Raw genomic sequence first — 27,925 nt, forward strand, 5'->3', positions numbered from 1 at the left:
CATTCTATCTACTCAATCCCAATCCTAACCGCATTCCACGAGCCATTTTCGAATCATAACCACGATCAGAGTCGTAGAGATTACGGAGCAAAACTTCTGGCCAACCAATATCCAAAACAACCCGCCATGTGAGGAAATGCAATGGGGACGAACGTGTACCCAAGCAGCCCTACTATCGAGTAAAAAGCAAACGGCCAAAAGAAGACCATCGTGAGAAGAAAAGGAGCAAACCTCAAACATTTCCAACAAGCAAACGGGAGTCTCAAGCCCATGTATCCCCAGAACGCCACTGATCCATCCCACCAATTCGCCAAGTTTTCGTCCAGTCCATCCTCCTTCCAAAGATTTACAACCGCCCGCCAACGTACAAGAGCCAAAGAGAATCACAGAGCCGCCGCCTAGATGAAGATTTTGCGGAAAGCAGACCGACGACCACAGACGTGGGAGGCTTCATCACAATCCCATTGCTGCCGCAATGCCTTGGGCACCAGTTGCGGCACCAGCACTGCTACCGGCCCGGCCTTCTTCTCCGGTCTGCGCCTGGCTAGCAATTTCGCCACCGGCACTCATTTCAGCCCAGTCACCCCAAAGGCCCCTCTTGGCGCGCACACGGATGGGAGCACCCAGCTCGTCCGTCTTTTGCTCGACTTTGATGGCGTCCTTGGTTGCGAGGACCAAGCATTCAAAGAACATCTTGGTGGCGTCAGCGCGCGTGGTGCTGCGCTCTGGGAGCATGTCTTGGAAGAGAACCGAGCGCTGCTGGCGCTTATTAGGGGAGCTTTCGGCCTCGGCGCCAAACTTCTCCCTCAACAGATGCACGGCGTGGCGGGTGCCGACGGAAACGGGGCCGCTGTCAGCAGGGTGGAGCAATGGCATGGTGGTCTCGTCAAAGTTGTCACCGGGCAGTGGGGACATGGGCTCTTCCTCTTCATCCTCACGAATGGGCTCCACGGATGCGGCGCGCTCGGGTTCCCCAGCCTGCTCCTGTTGAATGTCGAGTGTCGTGTCACCACCGACGTCGACGGGAGCAACTGAAAAGTCAATGGCAGATTCGTCGGGAATTTCAAGCTGCGGCACGTTTTCTCCCTCCTCGACACCGGCGACGGCAGCGGGCTCGTCGCGCTTGCGCTTGAGATCACGGGAGCGGCGGACAACTTCGAGAGACAGAATACCGCGGAGCTCTGGCGCCCAGCCCTGGCTGCGTCCGTCACCCAAGATGCTAGAGACGAAGCCGCCGCTCTTTTGCATGTTCATCAGAGCCAGCAGAGCGGGGTCTCTTGGCAGAAAACTGGCAGGCTTGAGGATCTGGGAGCGGTCATTTTGAAGCGCCTTGAACTGAGAGTTGGAAAGCTCAGTCTCGGCATCGGCCGAAATGACCTTGCGACGCTTGGCCCGCTGTGCCTGGGTGACGAATTCTTCCTCGGGCTCAACAGCAGTAGCCTCTTGATCAAAGTGGAAAGTCTCCTCAAGCTCACGGGCAACGCTGGAGCGAGCGGATGAAAGAGGGGAAGCGGAATCGCGCTGACGGTTCTCCTCTTGAGCATCCGGAGCAGGCTCTTCCTCTGCAGGGGTCGCAGCGCGGGAACCCTCCTGTTGAAGACGTGCGCCCTCCTCTTGCTGCATGTCGTCAGAAGGCGGCAACTCTTCATACATGCCTCCCATGGCTACATCATCATCCCCAAGACTAAGTCTGCGACCAAGTTGGGTGGTGGTCATATCAGGCTCATCACCAAAGTCCAGTTCGACGCCGTCATCTTCCAGGGGCTTGGGAGTTGCGGCCATTTCGTCCTCCAGGTCCCTTGGTGGAGGCGCATCGCGACCAACTTCAATGCTCTTGTCCATGGTGATTTCTGGGCCTTCGCTAATGTCGAGGTAAAGGTCGTCATCGCCAAGCTGGAGAGTCTCTTGCGCCTGGCGGTCCTGGGTGTCGAGCAAGTACTGGCTAGGCGGGTCCAGGAGGGTGGGGTCCCGGCGACCAGTCTCAATCTCGGGCTCTTGGGACAAGAGCAAAGAGGGGTCAGGCATGGGAGCCAGCAGGTCCATCTCGGTCAAAACATCTGGGAGCGTCAGTGAAGCAGGGTTCACTGCTTGGACCTGGTTTGCCGGAAGATCGACGTTTCCTGGACGAAAAGCCTGCGAACGCGTTAGAATGGGCTAGATGTGTGTATTGCAAGTGCAACAGTCTTACCAGCTTGATTTTCATGAGAGCTTCATTGCAGTCGTCGAGCAGGTAGCGGGCCTTCCTGCTATAGATTCTGACGACACCAAGGAGCAGCTGGCCGCTCAAGCGGAGCGCCATGGGGGCCTGGCCGGACTCGACAATGGTGTTGACATGGCTTTCAATGTTGGATTGAAGAATGTTGCTTTTCGAAAGCTTGCGCTCAAGATTGGCGGCCAGCCAGACACGCGCCAACGGCCCAGTCTTGGAAAGAAGCTTGTCGGAATAAAACATGTTGGCGACGGATGTTCAAGAGTGTCGCAGTTGGAGCAGCCCGGCGGTTGGGGCGGGCTCTCGCCGCGTTGTTTTGGTCGGCGGAGACGCGACGGGCAGACGCGGCGGCGGCCGGGCGCGTGGGCAGCCTCACACGGGTCGCAAAGTGGCAGATTGAGGGCGGCGAGAGGGCGCAAAATATGGAGAGACGGCGGCGAGAGTGTGTAGCAATGCGCGCCGTGGGAATAGTCGGAGGGCCAGATGGTGGGTGAGGGGTGGCAGAGGTTCAGAGGTTGCGGTCGAGTGGGTTGATCGTCTGGAGGTTGGGGTTGGGCTGTGGCTGGAGCTTAGTCAGGGCGCCAAGACCAAGCACATCAGCCACTGGACTGCGAAGAGGCGGTGCAAGCAGAGGGAATCGAACATCAGGCAATCAATTGTTGATGTGAAATTGGACCAGAGGTGAAATCACTGTCAACCCAACCATTGATCGCGACAGCTATCTTTAATTCCACCTGTCTTGCGGCTCAAGGCACAACGCACGCATCGCTCTCGGACAAGGCCTGTGCTGCTGCTGCTGCCGCTCCTCGCTAGTGCGCATGCAGCAGCTCTTTGGCCGCGTCCGAGTCGGGGGTCTGCGTCTGCGTCTGCGTCGAGACACGCTCACCTCTTCAACAAACTGCTTCTTTTTTCCTTTGACGCCCCGTCTCTTTCTTGGCCCCCTGCCGCCCATGATAGCTTTCCTGTCCGTTCCTTAGATTTCAATTCGCCCCTGCTTGTCCTCCGACACCATTTTGGTGTCTCCCACCCTGCGCACCTCATCCCGGCCATGACAACATGTCGAGACGAGATTCCCCTGCGCTACCTCTCTACAACTCCGCCGACGCCTCGTCCCTGAGGCCGGCCTCACCAAAGTTGGCCTCGGGCGTCGCCTCCAGGTCCTCATCTGCACTGAGGTCCCGCGCTGAACAGCCCGTACTACTTTCCTCCGCCACTTTGCGACACTGCCACTGACCAGTCCTTTCGCTGCGCAGTCACACTCGTCCAGATATTCGGCCTTGACTACCGATGAAACCGCTCAGCAGCTACGCACAAGCTTGAGATCTGGCCTTGCGCCCTCCGAGGCTTCGGCAAGGCTGCACGGTTATGGCCTCAACGAGCTCTCTGGCGAGGAGCCTGAGCCGCTATGGCTGCGATTCCTAAAACAATTCCAGGAGACGCTGATCCTCTTGCTGCTCGGATCTGCTGCCGTTTCATTCGTCATGCGTCAGTATGACGACGCCTTGAGCATAACTGCGGCCGTCACCATCGTCGTCACAGTTGGCTTTGTTCAGGAATACAGGTCGGAAAAGTCATTGGAGAAACTGAACCAGCTGGTTCCACATTCGGCACACGTCATTCGCGGACAGGTCCCTCCAGTCTCGTGCAGGCCATCCCCTATGCATAGGGACTCGGCTTCGCAGTCTACCGATAGTCTGCAGGACACCGTGGCGGCCCTGGAGGCTGCGGAAGTGGCATCTTCGACAATATCAGCAAGCCAGCTTGTCCCAGGAGACTTGGTGCTGTTTCACACTGGAGACCGCATACCCGCCGATATTCGCATCACTCACGCGGCAGATCTAACAATTGACGAGTCCAACCTCACTGGAGAAAACGAACCCGTATCCAAGGGACCACACGTCATCGACCGCCACGCATCTCGCTCTTCGTCGCCGAGGGCTCCTTCGTACTCTTCTCCTGCTGCCGGTACCGTTGGGGCGGATATTAGGTTGAATGACCAGAAAAACATTGCATTCATGGGTACGCTGGTGAGGTCAGGATACGGACAGGGCATCGTCATTGGCACAGGACAGGAGACGGAGTTTGGAGCCATTTCTGCGTCCTTGCAAGAAATTGAAAGCCCGCGAACGCCTCTCCAGCTGTCCATGGATCGCCTTGGCAAAGATCTCAGTTACACGTCTTTTTGCGTCATCGGATTCATCATGTTGGTTGGACTCTGGCGGGGTTGGGAGTTCTTGGAAATGTTCCAAATTGGCGTTTCACTGGCGGTCGCTGCTATTCCAGAGGGACTTCCGATCATTGTGACGGTCACCCTGGCCCTCGGCGTGCTGAGAATGTCAAAGAGGAATGCGATTGTCAGAAGACTGCCCAGTGTCGAGACTCTGGGCTCCGTCAATGTGGTGTGCACCGACAAAACAGGTGAGACCTACAGAAAAGGGGTAGAGTGTCCGTTTTGACCATTCTGCAGGAACTCTGACAACAAACCACATGACCGTCACCAACATCTGGCACTTTGACGACAAGGAGCCAGTGGACGTCAACCGACGACAAGGCGCAGCTGATCTGGATCCAGCAACTCGGACAATCCTCCGCATAGGCAATATTGTCAATCATGGCCGCCTGGTCAGCGCGGCCGCGTCAAACTCCAGTGCCGCCGTGCTTTCTTCGACACTTGGGAGTGGCGATGATGGAACTGGTGCCAAGAGCCGATGGGTCGGGCAGCCCACGGATGTTGCGCTGCTGGACTTGCTGGACCAATACGGAGAAGACGATATTCGCGACAGAATTGGCTCGAGGCGCAATGAGACTCCATTCAGCTCGGAGCGCAAGTGGATGGGCTGCGTGATACAAGGGAATTCTGGCCAAGTCAGCTCCAACGCTTCGGACATGGCTTACATCAAAGGAGCGCTTGAAAAAGTTCTGGAACGGTGTGACACCTATCTCACGGGCCAAGGACGGGAGGCCGCCCTCGACGAGGCCAAGAGGCGCGAGGCTATCAACGCTGCGGAGCAAATGGCCCAAAACGGTCTCCGGGTCTTGGGTTTTGCCAGCGGTTCTGTTCGGGAATCTGTCAAGCCCAAGCCCTCGAAAAATCGGAGTGGAAATTCGACGCCGGTGCCGGAGCGCTCTCCAGAAAAGGATGAGGACTTTTACCGCAGCCTGACGTTTGCCGGACTGGTTGGGATGAATGACCCTCCTCGCAAGGGCGTGGATCGTTCCATCAGACGACTCATGGCTGGCGGCGTCAAGGTCATTATGATTACTGGCGATGCCGAGACCACGGCCGTAGCTATTGGAAAGAAGCTGGGCATGCCAATCAGCCAAAACTCGTCGATAGGGCCCTCCGTTCTGCGCGGAGACGAGCTGGACCAGATGAGCGAAGAGGATCTCTCTCAGGCCATTGCCACGACTACGATCTTTGCGCGCACCAGTCCCGAGCACAAGATGAAGATTGTGCGGGCACTGCAAGCGCGCGGCGACGTCGTGGCCATGACTGGCGATGGAGTCAACGATGCCCCTGCTCTCAAAAAGGCAGACATTGGCATCAGTATGGGCAGGCTAGGAACAGATGTGGCCAAGGAAGCTGCCGACATGATTCTGACCGACGACGACTTTTCTACCATTCTCTCTGCGATAGAAGAGGGCAAGGGCATCTTTTACAACATTCAAAACTTTTTGACCTTCCAGCTCAGTACCAGCGCCGCGGCACTCAGTCTTGTTCTCATCAGCACCTTTTACGGTCTCAAGAATCCGCTCAACGCCATGCAGATTCTGTGGATCAGTATGTTTGGCAAGCTCGTGTTTAATCTCCCTGCTAACGCCGAGACAGACATTCTAATGGACGGCCCGCCTGCGCAATCTCTCGGTGTCGAGCCCGTTGACCCAGCCGTCATGACGCGCCCACCTCGCAGCAAGACGGCGCGGGTCCTCACGCGTCCTCTCCTCCAACGCGTGCTCCAGCAAGCCTCGGTCATCATGCTCGGTACCCTCGCCGTCTACGTCACCTGCCTATCGGACACGGGCGCCGTCGACGCGCGCGACACGACCATGACCTTTACGGCCTTTGTCTGCTTCGACATGTTCAACGCACTGACGTGCCGCAGCGAGTCCAAATCGTACCTGCGCGGCGAGGTGACGGTTTTTGGCAACAAAATGTTCAACTACGCCGTCGCGGGGAGCCTGGCCGGGCAGCTGGCCGTCATCTACCTGCCGGGCCTGCAGAGCGTGTTCCAAACCGAAGGGCTCGGGCTGGGCGACTTGGTGCGGCTCGTGGCGCTGGCCAGCCTGGTGCTGTGGGCCGACGAGGGTCGCAAGGCGTATAGACGGTGGCAGGCGCGGAGGGGTTTGATCGGCACTTATAGCGCTGCTGTTTGAGAATAATCCCAGTTGTGGGCACGGCGCGGCATGGGTTGGTGTTTGGAGTGCATGGCTTCGTACACATAAATCAACAAGAGAGAGAGTGTGTGCGCTCAAGAGACTTGCTTGCTTGGGTCGCTGTTCACTTTGCTTTAAAAATTGGCCTAGTCTATAAGAAGAAAGACGGAAATGGTTGAATCACGGCCCTGCAAACATTTAAAAATACCTTCTCCCTCCCAGTAGTACCGAGCGTCGCAACCCTCGACAACAAATGCACTGACCTACTTGCCTCCTGTCTTAGTCCTTCTCCACCCACTCACTCACCCACCCATGCTCCGTGGCCCCAAATCCGGCACACCACGTACGCACTCGGTGTCAAGAGTGAAGACTTTCTAACACGTTTTGGCTCGGTCACTGCACATACGGCACCCAGCCCAGCCCAGGAGCACTGGACGGAAGACGTCACACATGTCCCGTCACCCCGTCCGTGAGTGATCGTCGTCGCCCACCGCATGCATACCACACATACCTTACCAATTCCCTCCCTCCCTCCCTTCCTCGGCTCCGTCGCGTCGCAGACAGGAACAGCAACAGCAACAGCAACAGCAACATTCCACCGGAACCTCGACTTGTCCTTTTCCGATGCTCGTTGTGCGAGGCGCTCGCTACCACGGCTTCCCAGCGGATCTGGGACCGAGCGATGCATTGGATGCAAGGTTCTGATATGTTGTTGGTTGGTTGGTTGCTTGGTTGGTTGGATGATCGTGCGGTCTGTCGGTGCGAAGCGGCGGATGGCGGAGGGTGGAATCTCTCTCCCTTCCTTTTTCTTTCTTTCTACTTCTCATTCTTCATCCGCTTGCTCCGTGCGCAGTGCGCAGTGCGCAGTCCCCCCACCATACCCGTCCCCGTCCCCGTCCCCGTCCCCGTGTCTCGGGAACCGGCGCCCGCACGCCGCCCGGTTGCTAGAAGAAAGAAAGAAGGAAGGAAGGAAGGAAGAAAGCAAGTCAGATCGGCGGCTGTGGGGAGCAGGCGCCGAAGGCAGAAATGTCCGAGAGACGAGCGGAGAAGCAAAGGAAGCGGAGGATTGATTTGTGCGCCACGCCACGCCACGCCATGCTACACACGCATGGCGCGCGAACCTGACGCCGTGCGGACGGAGGCCAGGGGCAGACGGGATGGTAAGATGGTAAGGCGTGGCGAGTCTGTGAGGTGATGGGAAACAGGGACTGGGAGCAGCAGCAGCAGCGAGCTTCGCATGTCGTACTCTGGCGTTCCTTGGACTTTGATGATGAGGTGCCGTGGAGATGGATGGTCAGACTACATCACCGCGATCGAGGGATGCGAGACAAAGTCGAGTCGTGGCGGCTGTCATGCGAACGAGCAAGCAAGCAAGTAAGCAAGCAGTCTGGCGGGCTGGCTGGCCGGTTGGCTGGCTGGCTTTGACAGGAGTAGGTGGAATGGCTTACGGTATGGTATGTAGGTTTGTCGCGCGGCGCTCGTCTGTCTGTCTGTCTTGACTGCGCCTAAATGATGTGGTAAGTGACTGACTGACTGACTGCACGACGCGCAAATCCGCAATACTGCTCCTCCAACTCGCGCATGGAACGCGCCGATTCATTGAACGCGACGATGGGAAACGAAGACGCAACATTGCCATGGACCGTTCGAAACCACCTACCGTTGTTGTTGTTGTTGTTGTTGTTGTTGCTGTTGTTCCTGGCGGGGAGAAGGCAGGGCAGCGCAAAGCAGGCGCTTTTCCACCATTCTGTCCGTCTGGCTGTCTGTCAGTATGCTTCCTGTCTCAGCGCCACCACCCATCGCCGCCCGATCGCGCGCACTGCTGTCTGTCGTGCTACGAGGAATTTCTCCCGACGACCGGGCTACGTACGCTGCCTGTCTCTGCTGCCCTGCGTCTCTGGCTTCTGGGCTGATGTGTGGGCGAGACTGGGGAGATGATGTTCTCGGCGACAGTAACTTTTCATTCGACGATATGTAACTATGCCGCACCCAGACATGACGGACGACGGCGAGGGAGACAAATTGGCGCCAGTACTGTCGAGTCGTCAAATAGGCCACTGTTTGTTTGGCGCTGCTCCCCCCCCCCCCCCCCCCCCCCAAAAAAAAGCGGTCAGCAACGTCGTCTCGATCCATCTCGCGGCGCCTACAGACTGACCGACAATACTGCCCAAACTAGCTTCCCCTCGACGCCACAGCGCGCCAGAAAAACCTCTGAAGGGGACGAGCAGTACGTCAAAAGAGCATGGAGACACAATGCGGAGAGGCGAAAGGATCAATGCATGCATCCTGTGTCTGTTTCGTCGACCCGGATCGCGGCCCGACATGGATCGTCAGCACCAACCAAGCAAACCCGAGCGCTCAATCTACCAGGAATGGTGTTCGGATTCGGTCTGGAAGACAAGCGGTTGTGCTGTTTTGTGGACCGTGTTTTGCACGCGATGCTCCGCTGCCATGTGGCCAGGTGCTACGCTACATTCCTGGGTAAGCTTACTCGTCTGTTTGGGTGGTGATGTTGCTGGCACTGACTGACTGACGTCGACCAAAGACATGACATGGCACGACGTGGGCGCGGCGAGTCCTTGTGTCGTGTCGTGTCGTGGCATTCGTTCGTGGTCGGCACTGCTACGTCCTGGTCTCGGGATCTGAATCTGGATCTGGATTTTGGGGGGTGAGTGAGGCAATCAAGGGGGAGGAGGAGCATGAGGGAGCAGTGAGCAGGTGAGCCTCGTGGGCTCTGGGAACAGACGGACAGACTCGCATAAAAGCAGGCTGTGATGGCCTGGATGGAAGAGCAAGGACGACAACAACAACGAGATTCTTCCCTTTGACTTCTCCTACTCTTCTTCTTCTTCTTCTTCTTCTTCTTCTTCTTCTTCTTCTTCTTTACTTCCCCGTGCCTTGCGCTGCTCCTCGACCCACCAGTCTCCACCACCAGTCTCCACCACCACCATCATGCACCTCCCAACCACGCTGCCACTCTGGCTCACCCTGAGCAGCACACTCATCCAGGCCGTCTGTGGCATTGACAAAACATCCGACGCCCAACTCGTCGCCTCAGCCAAGCTAGCAGCAACACGACTCGACCGCGCCGCGCTCTTCGCCGACGCCCCCAACAGCACCGTCTTCGACTTCACAACGCACCCGTACCACGCGTTCGCGCCGGGCGGCGTGGTCAACGCCAACGCGGCCACCTTCCCCTACGTGACGGGCAACGGGCTCTCGCTGGCCATGCTGTACCTGGGGCCGTGCGCGATGCTGCCGGCGCACCTGCACCCGCGCGCCGCAAACTACGTCGTCAGCGTCAAGGGCACCACCGAGACGTACATGGTCGAGGAGAATGGCGCGGCGACGGTGAAGACGACCCTGAGGGAGGGCATGATGACGATTTTTCCGACGGGCAGTGTGCACATGATGGAGAATCCGGGTACGTGTTTGCTCTCTCTTTCTTTCTTTCTCTCTTTCTCTCTCGTCCGATGTACATTGCATTGGCCGCGAGGGAGTAGAAAGTCGGTCGGTCAGTCAGTCAGTCAGTCAGTCAGTCAATCAGTCAGTTGTGCTGTAGATCCTGTCCCGCCCTCCTGCCTCACGCACCTTACCTCGCACAATTTGCCTTGTGCACCGGTCTTGGTCGCACAAACGCCCGGGCGAATCGATCGGGTCATGTACCCCTGACGTGGCCTCGACAAGGGAGGGGAAAAAAAAAAAAGAAAAAAAGAAAGAAAGGAAAAGAAAAGCCTGCTATCATCACTCTCCACCACCTCCTCCACTAGCACCCTAGGTCCACTAACAACCCCTCCTTCCCCTCATAGGCTGCACCCCCAACACTCTCGTCTCCGCCCTCAACGCCGAAGACAGCGGCACGCTGAACCTCGCGACAACCCTCTTCAGCGCCTTCCCTTCCGCCCTCGTTTTTCCCAACGTCGGTTACGCGATCGATAACGACACGCTCGTCGACATAGGCCGCGACATGCCCGGCGTAGGGACGGGCGCGATTTGGGGACGTAGGGAGTGTTTGGCGAGATGTGGGGTCAGCAGGGTGAATGGGACGGGGACGGGTGAGTATTAAGGGGGGGGGGGGGTAATAAGGGGGAGGGGGAGGGGGGAAAAAGAGGGAGGGATATATGAGCGAGCGAGTGAGTGAGTGGGTGAGTAAGTGAGTGAATGAGTGGGTGGGTGGGCCGCGAGGAGGGGTTTTGTTATGTAGTTTCTTTCTTCTTTTTCTCATGTATCCTCCATTCATCAATGTCTTTCTCTCTCATCCACCCACCATTACCACAACCACCAATGCGCCAGCGGATGACGTTACGCGCCTTGCGGAAACCCGCTCCTCTTCCGTCGACGGCTTACTGGGGATAACCCTTCCAGTCTCTCCGACACCATCCCCTGTCCGTCTCGAGCTGGGATTATCCCGTCTGCTTTCCGTTTTCCTGGGACGCATCGCGGATGTGATATGATTTGGCATTGTTTGGCTTTCGTTTGGGAAGGATAGATGTGGGGGATGAAAGGAAAGGAAAGGAAGGAAGGGAGGATGGATGGAGCTTCGTTGATTTCCTTTGGTTGCGATATGATGATACGGTGGATGGGTTGATCTTGCCTGCTGGGTATTTACTGTACATGTGTGGATGGATGGATGGATGGATGGTGATGTTGTATGTATGTATATATGTATGCTGCTCAGTGCCGTCCGGAGCGTCGGAAGTTTGGGACGTTGGTGTTGACTACCTATGGGGTTGGAATTGAGTTCAGTTTGTGGCGGGGCGGGAGGAAGCAACTATCTATGTCAGTATCCACTTCCCCCCCCCCCATTACTTGCATGCTTTGCTTGTTTGCGTGTTTCTACGCATGTATGTGTGTATTCTAGACTTCCCCCACACCCCATACCCCAGATTCCTTCTTTCGTTTTTCTCTTTCTTTTTATGCTTTAATTGGCAATTTTTGCGTTAGAGATGATAGCCAGCCGAAGCACGGGGCAATGGGACAGAGCAGAGTAGAGCAGAGCAAGCGAGGTGGATGGATAGACAGGGTAGGTAGGGTTGCCGGTAGCTCGGGGGTCGAGTAGCTTGTTTGCATGCGCGTACGTAAGGCAGCCGACTGCTCTTGCTCATGATCGTGCTTTCGTGTCGAGGCAGAAAGTGTGCGACGCGACGCGTGGGGTTTGTTTGGATTGTTAGGTAGGTTGGTAAGGGATGGTGTTTGAATTTGGCGAGGACGGGGGGAAGAAGAACGGGAGGGAAGGAAGTAGAGTGGAGGGTGATGAAGAGACAGCGCGCAGTGCCATCAGCATTGATACATAGCGTAGGTACCATGAGGTGGCCGTCTCCATCACAGGTGCAAGCGAGCAGGCAAGCGGGGATAAACAGCACCTCATGGTCCAGTCAATTGGCAAAGCAAAATCGCCGCTCGCTCAAATGCACTCAAGTCAGCCCATGCTCCAAAAACACTTCCCCTCTCGCCTCTCTACCCATCACCGGCTCAATCTCCATTTGCCGGCCAGACGCCAACATGCAACCAACCAACCAACCAACCGAACAAGGCCCCGGACGACGGAAGGCAGTCTGACGGATCGGAAGCCGGGATGGGTGTTTGGTTGGGGACGCGGGCAGCGACATGGTATAGAAAGGAGGAGAGAGGAAAGTACCTAGGCAGGCAAGCAATCTGTTGGGCTTTTTGTTGCGCATACATGTACGCATGTATCGCGATTCTCTCGAGGATTGGACATGGCAGGTGGGTCCATGGCTTGTCTCGTCGAGCGAAATGCGACGGACAGGGCTCAAACTTTAACCGGCGGCAAACAGCAGACTGTACCAAGGGGACATGGGACGGAAACGACGGTCGGCCGTGTGTGAGTGCTGTACATGTATGCATGCGCGTAGCCGGAGCAAGCCAAGCCAAGGCAGGCGTGGGTGCGTGGTTGCGTGGTTGCGTGGTAGTAAGCAAGAGAGGAGGGAGGGGCAAATGGAAAATTAAAAAACATGGACGACGACGAGGCGAGGCACTCGGGGCTCCGAAGAGAGCCGACGTTTGCGCGGCGAGCCGGGGCAGGACGGGTGCAACCATGAGCAAAAAGCGTGCGTACGGACGAGAGAGAGGCATTATCGCTATCATTCGGTGGCGGACGTGGTGTTGAGTTGGGCTTGGGCTTGGGCTTGGGCTTGGGCTTGGACCTGGACTTGGACTTGGGCGAGGCTTGGCAGGCAATAGCGGGCAGCGAGAGGCGTCCGTCGGCCGTATCTGGTAGTTCTCGTTTTCTGACTAGCAAGCCGAAAAAGTCTAGGAGGCGCAACCAAAAAAAAAAAAAAAAAAAGAAAAGAAAAAAAAAAGGCGGGAGATGGTGTTGATGGGGGTTTGGATTTTGCTATCTTTCCATTCGGCGTGGGGTACGGGGATATCCCGGCGGCGAGAGACACCCACTGCAGCTGCCCGACACGTGAAAGCATCGACACAGGGAAGTGTCTGGTGTTTAGTTGTTGACGATTGGGATCGCCATGATGTCGTGATGATGAGAAGTGGGATTATCTGTCAAGACGAAGCCCAATGGAGCAGCTGGCTGCAGCCTCGGACAGGGTCGGAAAAGCGACGCTCTGGAGTTATAGTTTGCAGGTGCATGATTGGATTTCACATGCCATGAGAGAGAGGGCAAGACGTCGGTCGGGGGTTGTGCCCATTGCAAGTGGACGGAACGGACATGCAGAAACGAAAAGACATGCATACATGGGCGCCACGGGAGTGGTGACAATCCTCGGTGGCCAGTGGACAGACAAGAGGAACTGGACTCGACGGATGCGGATGCGGATGGGATGCGGATGGGATGCGGCGTCGCCTTATCGACGACTGAACTGCACTGAGCTGAACTGAACTGAACGACTGGACCTTGGGAGCTGGCCCGTGCAGTGCAGTCAGTGCAGTGCAGCCTTCACATGTCAGTCAATCAGTCAGTCAGTCAGTCAGTGTCGTCAGTCGAGCGAGCGAGCCCATGGATGTGCTTCCCATGTCCCCATGCAGTCCCAGTCCCAGTCCCAGTCCCAGTCCCAGTCCCACCTGCACCTGCACCTGGCCTGGCCTTGCACCACCAATAATCTTCGCCTCTCAGTCTCCCTTCCTTTCCTGCTTCCATCTTCCCATCATCCATCTCGCCTCCCTCTCTTCTCTCTCCTCTCCTCTCCTCTCCTCTTCTCTCCTCTCCTCTTCTCTCCCCTCCACACCTCTCCATACCTCTCAACCTTCACTTCCTGTTTCTTCCTCTTCCTCCTGCTCCTGCTCCTCCTCTCCCTCCTTCTCCTCCTCCTCCTCCTCCTCCTCCTCCTCCTCCTCCTCCTGCCGTCGCTGCCCTACTCCTTCCTACCGTACCTACCCTACTCCCCACTCCCCACTCCCCACTCCTGTCTACCTCAGCTCAGGTACCTCCCTCCTGCTCCAATCGAATTGCGGAATGCACCCGTCATTCCTGCGCTGACGATCCTGCTTTCGCCCAGTCGAGAGAAAACCTTGACCGTTGACTCTTCTCTCCCTCAACCATACTTCTCTCGTCATCATCGCCCCCTCCCTCCCTCCCTCCCTCTTCCACTACATATTGGTACGTCCTCAACTGCCCTCGCCCCGCACCTCGTCAACCATGCCTCCTCGCCGCCAAAAGTTGACCAACGGCCACAGCAACCAGCGCTCTATGCCCCACGCTGAACAAACCAAAAAGATGGGCGAACCCATGACCAACGGCGAGAGGCCCTCGTCTCACTTTGTTTCTGTGAGTTGCTCCCTCGACTTCTCTCTCGCCACTCATCCTAACACCTGCTCCAGCACCTCGTGGCCTACCCCGTCGTCTCAGACCTCATCACCACGTACAAGTCCAATCCGTACGGCCAAAAGACGCTCGACCTGAGCAGCGCAGCCTACGACCGCTTCGGCAAGCCCATTGTCCCCTACCTCGAGAAGCCCTACGGCTACGTCGCTCCCTACGTGCAGCGTGCCGACAGCCTGGCCGACAATGGCCTGAGCCACATTGAGGAGCACTTCCCCATTGTCAAGGAAAACACGTCGACCATCCGGGACCGTGTCACTGACCTGGCCTTCCTGCCCCTGCGCGTCGCCGGCCAGGGCCGCGACTACGTCTTCAGCACCTACAATGACGAGTACCAAAAGACGGGCGGCAAGGGTCTCATCACGACGGCCAAGGCCATTGTCTCGACGGAGCTCAAGATCACGGCCGACGCCCTGCAGCTCGTTGCCGACTACCTTGGCCCCAAGAAGGAGGCCGCCAAGCAAAAGGTCCAAGAAAAGACCAACAACTAATTGCTGCCGGCATTGAACTCGGATTTTACCTCTACTCCCTTGACCCCATTTATCACCACCACCACCACCACCACCACCACCACCACTACTACTACTACTACCCCCACCTGTGCACAGAGAGAAGGAACATGGTCCGCCACGTCGCCAAAATCACTCGGGTTTGACGCGGCGGGTCCACACGTGTAGAAAAGTCGGAGAAATTGCAGTCGTTGAGCGTAGCAATCGCCGCCGCTGCAGCAGCAGTAGCAGCAGCAGCAGCAACAGACATTTGTTGCATCTTTTGGAAGCCAAGGGATGAGGAGGACGACTACGGAATCAAGGGGAGCGTGTGTGTGGTTGTGTGGATTGTCAGTCTAGCTCACTTTACTACTACTACTACCACTACTACTACTACCACCACCACCACCACTATTGAGTTGTCGAGGGATGACGATGATGGGGCTAGTTTTAGCCGCCCGGACTTTTAAGTTTTTTTCTTTTTCTTTTCACTTTCATTTTTCTTTTTCTGTCGCTTTTTTCTCTTCCTCTTTTTGCCGCTGGCTGGGCCGAGGCTACTACTACCACCGGGGCGAGGCTAGATCAGTCTAGTCTCGTCTGGTCTGGTCGCGGCTTTTGGCTGGTTGCGGGTTTAGCTTTCAGAGAGAGGAGGGGTACTCGGGCTAGTCTGGTCGGATGCTTTGCGGGTTGTTGTCGTTGTCGGAGCAGCGGCACTCCTGGTAGTAGTAGGGAAGAGAGAGGGGGGAGACATGGCTGTATTGACCACTGAAGATGAGGAGAAGTAGGGGTAGTAAAAGGTGTCTATTTTTTCATTTTTTTTTTCTTTGTTCGCTGTTTGCTCTCATTCGCTTTTGTCCGTGTGCGTGTGTGTGTGTCGTTTTTTCTGTTGTGTTGTGTTTGTTGGGCAAATTCCGCCGCTGCGGTGTGTGTGTGTGTGTGTGTGTGTGTGTGTCTCTGGCGCGTGCGTGCGTGCGTTCGTGGCGTGAGTAAGATAGGAATGCAGGAGTACCGTAGGTCCGTAGGTATTTAGCTGGTATGTACGTGGCATTCATTCATCATCATTCATGATCAATCGGATTGAGACGTGGAACGTGAGGTTTTGGGGAATTTCCATTGCAAGCGTGAGGCGTGTGACCCAAGTACCTACCTAGGTACCTTGGGTATGAATCTAATTGGGGGTTGGCACGTGTCTGCCTGGGCTCTACTGCACCGTACCTGCCTGTATAACTGGAACCGACTGCACGGCACGCACTGATTGAGTGTGGAATCAACGTTTGATGGCTTGGATGGATGGATGGATGGATGGATATAAGTTGAGTGTCTGTCTGTCTGTCTGTCCGTCTGTCATCTCTCCCTCCATCTCTGCGTCGGCAACTGGTGGTGTTGTGTTGTGGTGTGGTGCAGCAGTCAGTCAGTCAACAATCAGTCAATCAATTCATCATCCGTCTAGAACCCGGAGACACCGCCCGCCGGGAGAGCGTAGGGTAGGTGGTATGTGGGTCACAGCTGTGATGATGATGATGATGGTGATGTGCGACGTGGGGGGAAGTAGGTAACGTCGTGAGAGTATGTAGGTGAAGGGGTTGGGGTGAAGCGGCGGCGCTGTCTCCCTCTCTCCCTCTCTCTCTCCCTCCCTCCCTTCCGCTGCTGCTGCTGCTGCTGCTGCTGCTGCTGCTGCACGCAGTGCATATATACATACATACATACATACATACATACATATGCTTGCTTGCTTGCTTGTTTGCTTGCGAGCGATAAGACAGCACAGCAGTAGCAGCAGCAGAAGCAGCAACATGCCATCCACACCACCACACCACCACGACAACGACGACGATGACGACGACGACCGGTGCAAATACTAGGTAGGTAGGCAGGTAGGCAGGTAGGCAGGTAGGCAGGTAGGCAGGTAGGTAGGTAGGTATAGGTAGGCAGATAGGCAAGAGGAAGGATAGGCGGGCGGCCAACAACACACCAACCACCGAGCAATGCCATTCGTCAACACGACACGACACGACACGACGTGGATCATGAAATCTTGGGCTCGGGCTCGGGCTCGGACGCGGAGTTGGAGGTAGGTGGTCGGGATTGGATGGGATGGGATGGGATGGGGGCGGTGGCGGCCCTTTGGTTGGGTTGGGTTGGGTTGGGAATGGTAGACGGTGGAAGGTGTGTGTGGTGTGTGGGTTGGGATGGCGCGGGTGGATGGGTGGGCTGCGTTATCTTGTCTTGTCTTTCTTGTCTCGTCGACTGGTCTGGTGATGTGATTGGTCCGAAGCTCTTGTCTTCTATGTTGATGGACGGGCGGGGAAGAAGGGGGTTTTGTGATGGCATTGGGTCTTGCCATCTCGAGGTGGGTGGGTGAGGCTGTGGTGCGTGGCGTATTCGTCTCGGGTTCTGCTGTTCGATGGCTGACAGCACAGCGAATTCGGGCCATGCTCGTCTCGAATCTGTCGTCTTTGGGTTACCTGCTCAACCACGGTCAGCTATGCAGCCGAACGGTCTGGCGGTTGCAGGGTGTCAAGCTCCGTGGAGATGCTGCTTCTTGGACTCGACGAAACTGGAAACGTTCGCGACTAAAAAATTAGCCATGCAGGGTCTCGATCATCAGCTCTCGTGTCCAGCCAGATGGGCGTGCTCTACGTTAGCAGTAGACTCGGCGGGTGGTGGTGCGGGGACAGCAACGGGTTTTGACTCTCCAGGGCCGATTTCTCGCGTACTGGACGGCAGCAGCAAGCGATTCGTTGATTCGTAGGTTTTGACTGCTGAAGTAGTCTTCTACCACCACCACAAGGAGACTCGATGATGGATGCCGTGCGCCGCCCTCCCCATCAATTACCATGATTCCCTCCAAAAGCTCTGCGCCTCCGCCGGGATGCGGTCCTCGTTGCTCGCAAACGCACAAGTGCACGACTCGACTCCAGTGTCTTTGCGCGGGTTCCGTCATGGTATATTTGGTTGATTTGAATTTTTTGCGCTCAAATCCAGCTACATCCCTTTTTGTGTCGCCGGACCTGAACTGCAGCCGTAACCCACCGCAATGCCCCATCTCCGTAAGAAACGAACCGCTTAGAAACCTGCGACCGGCCGTCAGTGTTTTGCCTACCAACATAAACATGGCGGGCCACTCACGCAAAGGAGTGAAGAACCATCTGTTCTTGCCGCTCTGGTATCTCTCCTCCAGGGCCTTCTTGACGTTCTTCTTGGCGTCCTCGCGCTGGCTGACCTCCTTGAAGGTGTCGTTGGAGACGGCGCCCTTGAGGCCCTCGAGCTCGAGCGTGTAACGGGTGGGCATCAGGTGGTTGTAGTTGACCGTCTTGATGAAAGGCTTGACCTTGGAGCGCTTGGTCTGGCGGGCCTTGGACATGCGCCTCGTGACCTTGGACGGGTAGCGCTCGATGCCGGCGACGAGCGCGTGGGGGAAGGGGTGCGACTTGCTGCCGCTGTCCTGGGGCTGGATGATCACGACCTGTAAAGAAATTCCACCCGTCAACTCTGATTCTCGATTGTGCGATTCGTGCTTTTTGGGCTGTCCACCGGGCGATTACGAGGGCGCGGTCCAAGAGGAGGCGGTCGTGGGGAAGCGTCGTACCTTCTTGCCAGCAAAGCGGCCCCGGGTGATGATGGCGACACGGCCGACCTTGAGGACTGCAAAGGCAAAAATGTCAGATTCAATCGCATTGGGTGGACCGTGAGGGCCTCGACATACACTTCATCTTGCCTGCTGTCGTCAGTTGAACGGAGGGGAAAGTCGTGATGTGGTCGTCGATGATTTTTCGGAGTCTGCCCGCATGGTGGCCGCTCAATCCAAGCGAGCGGCTCGGCGCTGGGTTGCTCCGGCTCCGACGCCAAGACCAGGGCAAACTCAACACCGCGACGACGACGTGACGATATTTTCTTCCCCAACTCATGGCGCATCATTCGTTCAATGGCTTTCTTATTGATTCCCACGCGACTACAGTCGTCTTGGGCTGGGCGCCAAGTGTATGGTTGCTGCCCAAAACCACAACTGCGCATCGCATGTGTCGACTTGCACGAATCGGTTGGTCTCTAGCCTCACAGGTTGTCAATGATGACATGATTCTACATTACATTGCGCAGCGGTTGACAGCTGGCGGTCGTGTCTCAAAGAGCTGTGCCGCTGGCCTCTCGCCGTCAGCCCGCGTTGCCATGGGCATTCGTAGGCAAATGCAGGCCCGTCGGAGAAGACGTCGCTCTGGGCAGCATCTGGGGCGGCGATTGGAAGGGCTGGAGGAGCAGCAGCGGCAGAAACAGCAACTTGTCCGCCGTGACGTGGAGAGAGTCGCCTTGGTTGGTTTTCCTCTCAGCGTCGCTCGTTGCCGCCGGATCGCCATGGCCCGTGCGTTGTTTACTTCTGTTTGGGGTTGCTCGATCGACGCCTGCCGCTTTGTATCACTGCTACTGCCACTGCTACTGCTACTGCTACTGCTACTGCGACACCTTTCCTTGCCCTCCTCTTCTGGATCCCACGTCAACAACCCAAGCCTGCTCTTGTCTCTTGTCCAAAAGTTTTTGCTGCTTTGCTCCTCTTTTGCGCCTCTCCACAAAACCACCTTGCGCCACCCAATTCCCTCTCGACCGCAGAGCATGTGCTCTTGACCCGCCGCGCACAGAGCCTCAGTGATCCGCGCATTCCTCCGAGTCCACCACGCATTGCTCGCATTCTTGCTTCAATTAGAGATACCCATCGAGCGCTACACAAAAAAGCTTGACCATTATGGCTTCGTCAAGCCGCTCGAGCTCCAGGGAGCGGGATGCACTCGTCAAGCATCAGCATTCCTTTCCCGAGTCGCCGCTTTCCCCGACCAGAAAACCAGTCCCCATGTAAGCTCCCCTGCGCAGCGCGTTGTACTATTGTTTTTTCGACGTCACCTAAGTCCTTTTTCAGCAACAAACATGAAATGGAGACTCTCCAAAAGGTGACAATGCCACTAACAAGCCGTCTGCGACTCAACAGGTGGGACAGCTCAGACCCGGAGCGCGCACCTCCTCCACTTCCTCTGAACCCGAACCCTGGCTCTCCGAGCACTCGCACAGGCGCATCTCCCAACATCGCTGCTGCTGCCAGGCAGATCGAAGAAAGGGCCCGCGAAAATGCGCCCTCTCCATACACCATGAACCCTCCGCCCCCCAAGTCCAGCTCCCCCGAGCGCTCTCTGATAAAAGGCGCCGCACACAAGAGGATGCAATCGTTGCAGGACGTGAACATTCGCGATTTTCGCAACTTTCTCAACCCTACAAGATCTGCTGGCACGTCGCCAGAGCGGCCAGGCAGCCGGACCAGCACATCTGGCCTTGGAGACGGCTTGAGCTCGCCTCCCACTTCTCCAGACAAGGGCAGCTCGCTCGTGTCGACACCTACCCCGGCTGAACGGGGCTTCTTGAAGGACACACCGCACTTGCGCCCATCGAGCAGGTCCAACCACAAGGCCATTTTGGGAGAAAACACTCCGCCTTCTGCCACGTACATGGCCCTGCAATCCATGCCTGTCCGCGACTTTGAATCTCCACTCTTCGAGACTACCAACGGTGCTACTCCCAGGCCCAAGCAGGAGCAGCCTGATTTGTCCAACCAGATTAGGGACATTGCCACGATTGCCCAAAACCTGCAGCATGAAATGGCCCAGCTGAGTCGGCGCAGCAAGGACAATGCCACTGACCTCATCAGTCTCAAGGAGGCCACCAACTCCCGCGATGAGGACATTAGGAAGAGTTTGAAAGAGCTCTCTCACAACCTCAATGCCTTTTCCGTCTTCACTCCTCCCCAGGCTCCTGGCCTGCACTCTCGCTCAAATAGCTTTGGTGGCTTCAACAGCGGCCCTGGCACACCTCCCCCTGGTGACAAGGGTGGATTCCGACTTCCTCGTATGACGACTCCGTACCACGACGACCGTTCCGTCAGCCCCAACCCGTACTCGATTGAAGGTGCTGCAAGTGTTGCCATGCTGGAGAAGATTATTCGAGAGATGGTTACGAAAGAAGGCCAGGAGCGTCTGATAACCAATCTCAACACTCTCTTCGAAAAGGCCAACCAGGAATCTAGCGAGGCGGCGAAGAAAGTTGGCGAGTTGGTGGAGTTCATCAAATCAGGATCAGACAGCCATGCGCTGACTTTCCGCGACACCAGCAACGGAGACCAGTCATCGGGTCCCAACGCTGGTGCTGTCGCGCGGGCCACTCGGGAACTCAAATCTGCTGGCTTTGCGCCCCAGGCCGACGCGAACTCTTCAAAGCCATACTCGGCCAAGGGACCAAGTGGTGATTTTGTCAGCAATGACATGATCAAGATGATGAAGAAGATCCACGAAAGCGTCACCAAGTCTGGTGGAATCACTGCCGAGGTCAAGGCTCTCGTGCGTGACCTTCGTGGCGAAGTGCTGGGCATGGGCCGCGAGCTGGGCCGGAAGATTGATGAAATGACCCCCAACAGCAGTCGCGCGCTGGCGATTGAGGATGGCGAGGAAAAGGAGGATGTTGCTGCAATTGTTCGGGACGCCATGGCAGAGCTCCAGGAGCAGATGCAACAGCTTCTCCACCACCGACGTCGTGACTCGCTTGCTTCTAGCGCAGTCAGCAACGACGAGGTCCACGCTGTGGTCAAGCATGCACTTGCCGGACAGCACGAGGGAGAGGCTCCGCTCAACAAGGAGGCTATCATCGAAGCTGTGAAAGAGGCCTACGACAGCAGCAAGCCGCAATTCGAGTTCCAGCAATTTGGACTAGAGCGCGACGACATTCTCGACTGTCTTCGCGAAGGCCTCGATCAGTACCGCTCTTCGATGGCCGCTTCCCATCACCAAATCAGCCGCGAAGAGGTTATGGACGCCGTCCTCGAAGCCATGCAGCATGTGGAGATTCCTCAAGCTGCAATCGAGACCCAGGAGATTCGCGAAGAGGTGATTTCCGCCGTTCGCGAGTGCTTGGACGAATTCAAGCCTTCGATGCAAGTGGCCCCACCTGCTCAGCCTCAACTGGACCCCCAGGTCGCGCATGGTCTCTTGCTAGAGGCCGTAAGGCAAGGATTCGAAACTCATGGCGCGAGTGCGGCTCAAGAGGCCAGACTGTCACGCGACGAAATGATTGAAGCCCTCTCTCGCGCCCGCCAGGATGGCCTTGAGCTTGACATTTCTAGAGAAGATCTCTTCGAGGCTGTCAAAGCAGGCTTGGACAACATCACGCTTCCGCCCGTCCAGGTTAACTACGGCGACCAAGTCTTGCAGCTGCAAGATCTTGTCGATCACATGCGGGCAGAGTTCAAAGCCTATTCTTCAGCCAACGGACGTGACACTGAGCAGGTTTTGGATGCCATGAAGGACGGTATGGAGGCTCTCCGTGAGGAAATCGAGCGATACGTCGATCGTGCGCAGGACGTTACCGGAAAGGACGAGATCATCGACTCGCTGAGGGCAGGCCTCGAAAATCTCCGGAGCGATGTTCAAAACTACGTCGCCGCTGGGCCTCAAGGTGACCAATCGCTCAACCGCCATGAGATGCTCGAATACATTCGGTCGGAGTTCGAGCATCTCCACGAATCCATGAGCAACCAGATTGTACCCGCCGCCAAGAACGACAACCAGGAGGTTCTCAGTGTCCTCAACGACGGCTTTGAAAGCCTCAAGGCAGAAATGGTCAAGCGTGCCGAGGAAGACTCGACCAAGGAGGAAGTTGAAGAAGCCATGAAGGCTGAATTTGAGCAGCTTCGCGATTCTGTTCTTAGTGGCACTGCTTCCCAGCGAGACGAGATCTTGGACACCATCCACGCCAGTCTTGATGGCCTGCACAACAAGCTCGACGCCAGAGACGTGGACAGCAGGTCTATTCAATCCAATGATGACATGCTCACATTGTTCAAGGACGAGTTTGGCCATCTCCGCGAAGTGCTCGCATCGACGATTGTCAAGGCCGATTCTGGATCGCATGGCGAGATCGTTGACACCATTCGCGAGCAAATGGAAGCCATCCGCACTCAAATCACGTCAGACCAAGGCGAGTCATCAAAAGAAACACAGGGTACAATCAAGGAGGAGCTGGAGCACCTGCGCGAGACTCTTGGTGGTACCCTTGTCAAGAGTGGTTCCTTTGAACAAAAGGAAGAAATTCTCGATACCCTGCGGACTGGCTTTGAGGGCATGAGAGAAGCGCAAATTCAGACTGCCAATGCTGGATTGAGCGAGGAATTCCTTCAAGCTCTCAACGAGACTCTGGAGCAGCTCCGTAGCTCCATTGCTGGCGGTGTCGCTCGCCGTGCTGACACGGATGAAATTCACGAGACGCTCCGTCTTGGCCTTGACGACCTCCGCTCCCATCTCGACAAGAAGATAGACAACCCTGAACGCTCCATGTCGGCAACTGGCGAGATTCTGGATGCCTTGAACGATGGCGTCGAGTCGTTGCGCTCTGAAATCAACAACATCGAGCCAAAGCCCATGGACATGTCTGTCAATTACGAAATTTTGGAAACTCTCAAAGATGGCATCAGGACCATCACCACGGAGATTACCCGGCTCAAGGGTGACAAGAAGGCCACTGTTGAAGACGACATTTCGGCTGTCGGCAACGAGGTGGTGCTTGCCGATGACCCAGAGAGCGCATTAAGTCGCGATTCACATGTCGATGTTGAGCGTCCCGCTGGTCGTCCCGCCGCAGGTGTTGCCAGAGATGATCTCAAAGGCTTGGAGGTCATGATGACCCAACTGAAGATCAAGGTCGAGGCCATGGACGACAACATGCAAAACTTCCCGGCACCTTCTGCAGTTCCTGAGGGTGTTGCTCTCAAGGATGACTTGGACAGCGTCGTCGGTAAAGTTGTGGACAAGGACGACTTGGCCGGCCTTGACGCTAAGCTGGAGGGTCTCAACGCAAATCTGGAAGAGTTTTTCGCCGGCATGGATTTCAAGCACGACCTTGCTGAGATTTCCGAAGTCCTCAAGGATTTGCAGGCCGCCGTCGTCGTGCTCTCCGAAGACAAGAAGCGGGATATAGACATCATTGATGGTGTTGCCAAAAAGGAAGACACCGATGCTATTGAGACGCTCGTGCAAAACACCAAGGCCAAGCTTGATGATTTTGGGGATCCCGAATCTCTTGCGAAGAAGGAGCACCTCGACATCATCGAAGCTGGAGTGATTGACGTTAGTGATGCCCTTGGCAAGCTTTCAGAGAAGATTAGCGGCGAGGAAGTTGCGTCCAAGGGCGATGTTGCGCTTGTCGAGGTTCTTGTCGGAGAGATCAAGAGTGGAGTGGAGGAGCTCAAGGCCGCCTTGCCGTCCAATGACGAGAAGGCTCAGGATGCCAAAAAGGAGCACATTGACGCCGTCTCTGTTGCTATTTCAGAATTGAGTGCCAAGGTTGCCACTCTTCCTGACTCCGAGTCTGTTCCTACCAAGGTCGAGCACGAGCAGTTGGTCGGTCTCATCAACGACTTGCGCGAAGGCTATGACAAGCTCAAGGACGCGTATGAGAACGATATCAATGTCACGGCCAAGGCATTTGACGACCGCAAGACCGAGTCTGACACTATCATCGCCAAGGTCGGTGAGGTCAGGGAATTCCTCGAAGCAGTGAAGGAGGAAATCCAGACTAAACTCGCCGAGGGTGGCGAAGGCGTCGATGGCGTCAAGGACACGCTCAAGACTCTTGAAGAGGACATTGGCGCCAAGTACAACGTCACAGCCGATGTCAAGGAGCTGATGGAGACTCTTAATCGCGAGTTTGAGCGAGCCCACGGCTCCATCGAGGAACTGAAGACCGACTCGGAAAGCAAGGCAACTGCCAGCCTGGAGAAGCACGACGAGGTGAAGGACGCCATCATCAACGGCCTGACCGAGAAGCTCGAGGCTAAATTTGCGGAGCTTATGAACAAGAATGATGATATGCTCGTCATTGCAGAGTCGCAGGCGCAGAAGCTGGACGAAAAAACGGCCCAGCAGGAAGAGCTCATGACCAGTGCCAAGGGAATGACGGAGGACCTCAAGGTCACAATTGACACGCTCGGCACCACTGTCACGGCCATGGACTCGACTCTCAAGGAGACGGCCGAGAAATTCAACAGCGAGTCTGCGGTGGTGTCGCAGGGCTTGACAGACATGGTAGCAAAGATTGACGAGGGCCAAGAGGACAATAGAGGCGAGCACGAGGCCACTCGCGAGGAGATTTCGCACTCCCACGAGGAGAATATCAAGGAGCACGAATCCACTCGGGATGAAATCGCCAAAGCCTTGACTGCCCTCACTGCCATGCAAGACGACCTGACCGAGAACCATCCCAAGTTTTTGGTCACCCTCCAAGAAGTCCTGGCGTTAGCTCACCAGCAGAAGGAAGCTCAGGATGAGGCCAAGGCTGCCGCTGAGGCTGCTAAAGAGGAGGAAAAGACTCGTTCTGAGCAGCTCAAGGAAAGCTTCTTCGCTGGACTTCCCGCTCTTTTGCCTTCTCCCGAGTCGACAGAAAAGTTTGACGACACCTCGCTGCAAGAGAAGCTCGATAGGCTCCTTGGCCACGCAGCCGAGGCTGAAAGAGTCGGCGAAACTCTAGAGTATCTCCAAGATATTCAAAGACAAGTCTCCAATACAGCTGCCGAGATTTCGGAATTCGTCAAGCACCAGACTAGGCTCATCACTGAAGGCCATGAGAATCGGGAAAAGGAAAGCGAGGAAATTGCTCTGCTGATTGAGCGCCGCCTGTGCCAGAAGGAGCAGATCGAGCAAGACATCCACTACCTCAACGGCGAAAAGGATCACATTCGTCACGTCGTCGAAGGCCTTCGCAGCGACAAGGAGTACCTGATGGCTCAAAAGTCTCGCCTCAAGGCAGACATTGCTGCGATGGAAATGGCCGGGGACCTCCGCAGGCAAGAGATCAAGATCTTCGAGGCCCGCGCGGAGGAAATGCATCGTTCCATGGTCGAAGGAATCATTGATATGTCGCGGGCCATGATGCTGAACAACGGCAAACGTGTCGTCCGCCGGCCTCGTGATTCCAAGGAAATCGCTGAAGATGCTACGGCGATGCCTCCTCCAAGCGCTGCGGCAAAGAATATTGCATTTGCGATGAACCGTCCAACCGCCAAGCGTCAAAGCATGGGACTGCCCGTGGATCCGGCCAATCGACGCATCTTCTCCCTCAGCCAGATAGATCCCAACTCACGCAGTCCCAAGAGCGCCGGTCATGGCCTCTCTGGTCTTCCGAATACGGGGCTCAAGCGCAGCCATTCGGTCAAGACCAACTTTGGTCTTGGAGGTGCTGGCCGCAAGGTTTCCTGGGGCTCAGTCAAGCAGCAGCGTGCTGTCAGCGATCTCGCCAACAAGGAAAACGACATTCTCTCCGAAGAGGAAGAGGATATTGGTACGGAAATCGAACACAGCGATGGCGGCAGTACTCAGCGTCGCCACAGCATCGTGACGGGCTCAGAGATCGCAAGCTCGTATGACGAGCGTTCCGAATACACGCGCGACCTTGAGGACATTTCGCCGGGCACGGATGGAGACCGCCGTAGCAGTTACCTCGCAGGTTCAGAGTACACTTACGGTTCTAGCTACATTACCGACAGCGAAGCCGGTGGCGAGAGCCACGTCACTTCGCGCGGTCCACGCACTGAGGGCGACGAGCGAAGCAGCATCTACTCTGGCGGCGACGTCAGCGACGACGACGTTGAAGACGACTTCCAGGACGCCACCGAGACGGACGCCGGCGATGAGAATGACAAGTCCTTCACGCCGACTCCTGGCGATGCCCCAGCGACAACCGCGTCCACCGCTACGACCTCTGCCCCCGCCGCCGTCGACCGCGAAGTAATTGACGACGAGTCCTCAACCAAGCACGACGAGTCCATGACGGCCGTGGACGAAGTCGACACGGCGGCGCCCAAGACGACGATGCCGCTGAGCAAGGACAGTTCGGCATCGCCCTCGCCACCGCCGCCCGAAATCGACGCTGAGACGCGCATGGCGCAGCTGGACAAGGACATGAGCATGTCGGAGCTCGACGGCGACGACAGTGTAGACGCAACTCCTGCTACCGTTGCCGCCGCTGAGATGACGGCCTCGGGAGGTAAAAAGACGCCGCCCCAGCCCATCGTCACGACGGGCTACAACAACAACCACGTTGCGAGTGACAGCGGCCTCGGCAGCGAGATTCCGACTGCCGGCATCGTGCCCAGCGGCATGGCTGACTATTTCCGCCGCGCGGCCGAGGAGGAGAGCAGTTGCGTGAGTAGCAATTGCGCCAGTGGCGTGACGGTCGAAGGGACGGAGACGGAGGTTGGGAAGTAGGCGGGTAGGGGGTTCGGTGAAGGTGATGCAGGTGAAGGAGTGACGAATAAGCCTGTCGTCTATCTGCTGATTGTTCTCTCCAGTTGCATGGCGGGCTTGGGCGTGGGCATGGTGTTCTTTGGGCGCTTTCCGTGTGTATCTTGGTTCCATGGGTGCTTATGCTTGGTTCGGGGTTCGATGAAGCGAAGCGATGCGAAACGGTACTTACGGTCTTGCGTTGGTTGGTCGGTTGTCAATTACCTACCCAACGTCTTTTTTGCGTTGGAGGATTTCTCCCTCCTCTTTTTACTTCTTCCCTTTGCTTTCCCTCACTCTCTCATATGTAGGGAGGTCGGTTTTAAAACTTGAGTTACATGGCTCCTTTGAAATCCTTATCCTCTGGAATCATTATCCTCTGCTCTGCTTCTTCTTTTTCCACGGCCGCCGTCGCGTCTTCTCGGCTCGGTTGTCGCTTTTGTTGTTTTGTCTTTGTCGTTTTCTTGGCCGTTTGACTGAGTGATTGAGTGAATGAGCTATAGCTGTATGGTCTTCTTGTTATGATTGACGTCACCTGTAATGATGGACGAGATGAGATGATATGAGATGATGATGTGGTGAGATGGCAGTCATGAAGTGAAGAGGAGAGCGGGTGCCGGGTAGGTGGGCGAGTGGATCATGAGGAATGAATGAAATCAATCGTTTCTTATATATTTATTTATTCATTTTGGCAGTGGGAGCTTGACTACAGGTGGTTCCTTGGCCGCCGTCATCCGCCGCCGTATATTTGTGCTATGAG

The 27,925-nt window shown here is 56.3% G+C and overlaps 13 protein-coding genes across 13 annotated transcripts; 9 read left to right on the forward strand and 4 right to left on the reverse strand.

The window, feature by feature from the left end:
- Positions 1-292: 292 nt before the first annotated feature.
- Positions 293-2,584, reverse strand: IWZ02DRAFT_52274 (Rec8 like protein-domain-containing protein). The gene is made up of 2 exons (XM_066770847.1): positions 2,189-2,584; positions 293-2,133 (listed from the first exon to the last, which is right to left on the reverse strand). The coding sequence occupies exons 1-2, from the start codon at positions 2,450-2,452 to the stop codon at positions 454-456; spliced, it is 1,944 nt and encodes a 647-aa protein (XP_066620493.1). The 5' UTR covers positions 2,453-2,584; the 3' UTR covers positions 293-453.
- Positions 2,585-3,265: 681 nt separating this feature from the next.
- IWZ02DRAFT_492873 (calcium-transporting P-type ATPase-like protein) lies at positions 3,266-6,583 on the forward strand (the record flags this gene model as incomplete). Its single annotated transcript, XM_066769886.1, has 4 exons — positions 3,266-3,403; positions 3,463-4,627; positions 4,677-5,990; positions 6,039-6,583. The coding sequence occupies 4 exons, from the start codon at positions 3,266-3,268 to the stop codon at positions 6,581-6,583; spliced, it is 3,162 nt and encodes a 1,053-aa protein (XP_066620494.1).
- Positions 6,584-7,119: 536 nt separating this feature from the next.
- On the forward strand, positions 7,120-8,192 carry IWZ02DRAFT_52861 (uncharacterized protein). The gene is made up of 2 exons (XM_066770854.1): positions 7,120-7,957; positions 8,046-8,192. Exon 1 carries the CDS (start codon positions 7,266-7,268, stop codon positions 7,776-7,778), a length of 513 nt encoding a protein of 170 aa, XP_066620495.1. The 5' UTR covers positions 7,120-7,265; the 3' UTR covers positions 7,779-7,957; positions 8,046-8,192.
- On the forward strand, positions 7,467-8,658 carry IWZ02DRAFT_458649 (uncharacterized protein). The gene is made up of 4 exons (XM_066768023.1): positions 7,467-7,930; positions 8,032-8,089; positions 8,248-8,338; positions 8,454-8,658. Exons 1-4 carry the CDS (start codon positions 7,821-7,823, stop codon positions 8,519-8,521), a joined length of 327 nt encoding a protein of 108 aa, XP_066620496.1. The 5' UTR covers positions 7,467-7,820; the 3' UTR covers positions 8,522-8,658.
- An 877-nt stretch (positions 8,659-9,535) lies between these two features.
- On the forward strand, positions 9,536-10,649 carry IWZ02DRAFT_492874 (spherulin-1A; the record flags this gene model as incomplete). Its single annotated transcript, XM_066769887.1, has 2 exons — positions 9,536-10,007; positions 10,393-10,649. 2 exons carry the CDS (start codon positions 9,536-9,538, stop codon positions 10,647-10,649), a joined length of 729 nt encoding a protein of 242 aa, XP_066620497.1.
- Positions 10,650-11,972: 1,323 nt separating this feature from the next.
- IWZ02DRAFT_52424 (uncharacterized protein) lies at positions 11,973-12,903 on the reverse strand. The gene has a single exon (XM_066770853.1). The coding sequence runs from the start codon at positions 12,686-12,688 to the stop codon at positions 12,056-12,058; it is 633 nt and encodes a 210-aa protein (XP_066620498.1). The 5' UTR covers positions 12,689-12,903; the 3' UTR covers positions 11,973-12,055.
- On the forward strand, positions 12,800-13,395 carry IWZ02DRAFT_52411 (uncharacterized protein). Its single transcript, XM_066770852.1, has one exon. It carries the CDS (start codon positions 12,912-12,914, stop codon positions 13,209-13,211), a length of 300 nt encoding a protein of 99 aa, XP_066620499.1. The 5' UTR covers positions 12,800-12,911; the 3' UTR covers positions 13,212-13,395.
- Positions 13,396-14,632, forward strand: IWZ02DRAFT_52410 (uncharacterized protein). Its single transcript, XM_066770851.1, has one exon. The coding sequence runs from the start codon at positions 13,580-13,582 to the stop codon at positions 14,258-14,260; it is 681 nt and encodes a 226-aa protein (XP_066620500.1). The 5' UTR covers positions 13,396-13,579; the 3' UTR covers positions 14,261-14,632.
- On the forward strand, positions 14,274-14,869 carry IWZ02DRAFT_382583 (putative pathogenesis associated protein Cap20; the record flags this gene model as incomplete). The annotated part of the gene is made up of 2 exons (XM_066765232.1): positions 14,274-14,324; positions 14,378-14,869. The coding sequence occupies 2 exons, from the start codon at positions 14,274-14,276 to the stop codon at positions 14,867-14,869; spliced, it is 543 nt and encodes a 180-aa protein (XP_066620501.1).
- A 1,246-nt stretch (positions 14,870-16,115) lies between these two features.
- On the reverse strand, positions 16,116-17,190 carry IWZ02DRAFT_458665 (uncharacterized protein). The gene is made up of 2 exons (XM_066768024.1): positions 16,578-17,190; positions 16,116-16,540 (listed from the first exon to the last, which is right to left on the reverse strand). The coding sequence occupies exons 1-2, from the start codon at positions 16,856-16,858 to the stop codon at positions 16,297-16,299; spliced, it is 525 nt and encodes a 174-aa protein (XP_066620502.1). The 5' UTR covers positions 16,859-17,190; the 3' UTR covers positions 16,116-16,296.
- On the reverse strand, positions 17,170-18,835 carry IWZ02DRAFT_458671 (60S ribosomal eL27 domain-containing protein). The gene is made up of 3 exons (XM_066768025.1): positions 18,573-18,835; positions 18,456-18,511; positions 17,170-18,332 (listed from the first exon to the last, which is right to left on the reverse strand). Exons 1-3 carry the CDS (start codon positions 18,772-18,774, stop codon positions 17,508-17,510), a joined length of 1,083 nt encoding a protein of 360 aa, XP_066620503.1. The 5' UTR covers positions 18,775-18,835; the 3' UTR covers positions 17,170-17,507.
- Positions 18,836-19,292: 457 nt separating this feature from the next.
- IWZ02DRAFT_53007 (uncharacterized protein) lies at positions 19,293-27,245 on the forward strand. Its single transcript, XM_066770855.1, has 2 exons — positions 19,293-19,708; positions 19,773-27,245. The coding sequence occupies exons 1-2, from the start codon at positions 19,602-19,604 to the stop codon at positions 27,148-27,150; spliced, it is 7,485 nt and encodes a 2,494-aa protein (XP_066620504.1). The 5' UTR covers positions 19,293-19,601; the 3' UTR covers positions 27,151-27,245.
- IWZ02DRAFT_53022 (uncharacterized protein) lies at positions 27,246-27,807 on the forward strand. Its single transcript, XM_066770857.1, has one exon. It carries the CDS (start codon positions 27,341-27,343, stop codon positions 27,647-27,649), a length of 309 nt encoding a protein of 102 aa, XP_066620505.1. The 5' UTR covers positions 27,246-27,340; the 3' UTR covers positions 27,650-27,807.
- The last annotated feature ends 118 nt before the right edge of the window (positions 27,808-27,925 follow it).

The sequence above is a fragment of the Phyllosticta citriasiana genome (genome assembly GCF_038021145.1).
Source record: "Phyllosticta citriasiana strain CBS 120426 chromosome Unknown IWZ02scaffold_11, whole genome shotgun sequence".
Taxonomy (NCBI): domain Eukaryota; kingdom Fungi; phylum Ascomycota; class Dothideomycetes; order Botryosphaeriales; family Phyllostictaceae; genus Phyllosticta; species Phyllosticta citriasiana.

Bases quoted from the DNA above. Each gene is read 5' to 3' on its own strand.
- IWZ02DRAFT_52274 (XM_066770847.1), bottom strand. From the start codon at position 2,452: ATGTTTTATTCCGACAAGCTTCTTTCCAAGACTGGGCCGTTGGCGCGT. The intron at 2,134-2,188 runs GTAAGACTGTTG...ACGCGTTCGCAG, and splicing joins CTCTCATGAAAATCAAGCTG to GCTTTTCGTCCAGGAAACGT.
- IWZ02DRAFT_52861 (XM_066770854.1), top strand. From the start codon at position 7,266: ATGCATTGGATGCAAGGTTCTGATATGTTGTTGGTTGGTTGGTTGCTT.
- IWZ02DRAFT_458649 (XM_066768023.1), top strand. From the start codon at position 7,821: ATGTCGTACTCTGGCGTTCCTTGGACTTTGATGATGAGGTGCCGTGGA. The intron at 8,090-8,247 runs TAAATGATGTGG...CCACCTACCGTT, and splicing joins CTGTCTGTCTTGACTGCGCC to GTTGTTGTTGTTGTTGTTGT. The intron at 8,339-8,453 runs CTGGCTGTCTGT...CGGGCTACGTAC, and splicing joins TTTTCCACCATTCTGTCCGT to GCTGCCTGTCTCTGCTGCCC.
- IWZ02DRAFT_52424 (XM_066770853.1), bottom strand. From the start codon at position 12,688: ATGATAGCGATAATGCCTCTCTCTCGTCCGTACGCACGCTTTTTGCTC.
- IWZ02DRAFT_52411 (XM_066770852.1), top strand. From the start codon at position 12,912: ATGGTGTTGATGGGGGTTTGGATTTTGCTATCTTTCCATTCGGCGTGG.
- IWZ02DRAFT_52410 (XM_066770851.1), top strand. From the start codon at position 13,580: ATGCAGTCCCAGTCCCAGTCCCAGTCCCAGTCCCAGTCCCACCTGCAC.
- IWZ02DRAFT_458665 (XM_066768024.1), bottom strand. From the start codon at position 16,858: ATGGCATTGCTCGGTGGTTGGTGTGTTGTTGGCCGCCCGCCTATCCTT. The intron at 16,541-16,577 runs GTATGTATGTAT...CACTGCGTGCAG, and splicing joins AAGCAAGCATATGTATGTAT to CAGCAGCAGCAGCAGCAGCA.
- IWZ02DRAFT_458671 (XM_066768025.1), bottom strand. From the start codon at position 18,774: ATGAGTTGGGGAAGAAAATATCGTCACGTCGTCGTCGCGGTGTTGAGT. The intron at 18,512-18,572 runs GTATGTCGAGGC...TTGCCTTTGCAG, and splicing joins GACAGCAGGCAAGATGAAGT to TCCTCAAGGTCGGCCGTGTC. The intron at 18,333-18,455 runs GTACGACGCTTC...ATTTCTTTACAG, and splicing joins GCCGCTTTGCTGGCAAGAAG to GTCGTGATCATCCAGCCCCA.
- IWZ02DRAFT_53007 (XM_066770855.1), top strand. From the start codon at position 19,602: ATGGCTTCGTCAAGCCGCTCGAGCTCCAGGGAGCGGGATGCACTCGTC. The intron at 19,709-19,772 runs GTAAGCTCCCCT...GTCCTTTTTCAG, and splicing joins ACCAGAAAACCAGTCCCCAT to CAACAAACATGAAATGGAGA.
- IWZ02DRAFT_53022 (XM_066770857.1), top strand. From the start codon at position 27,341: ATGCGAAACGGTACTTACGGTCTTGCGTTGGTTGGTCGGTTGTCAATT.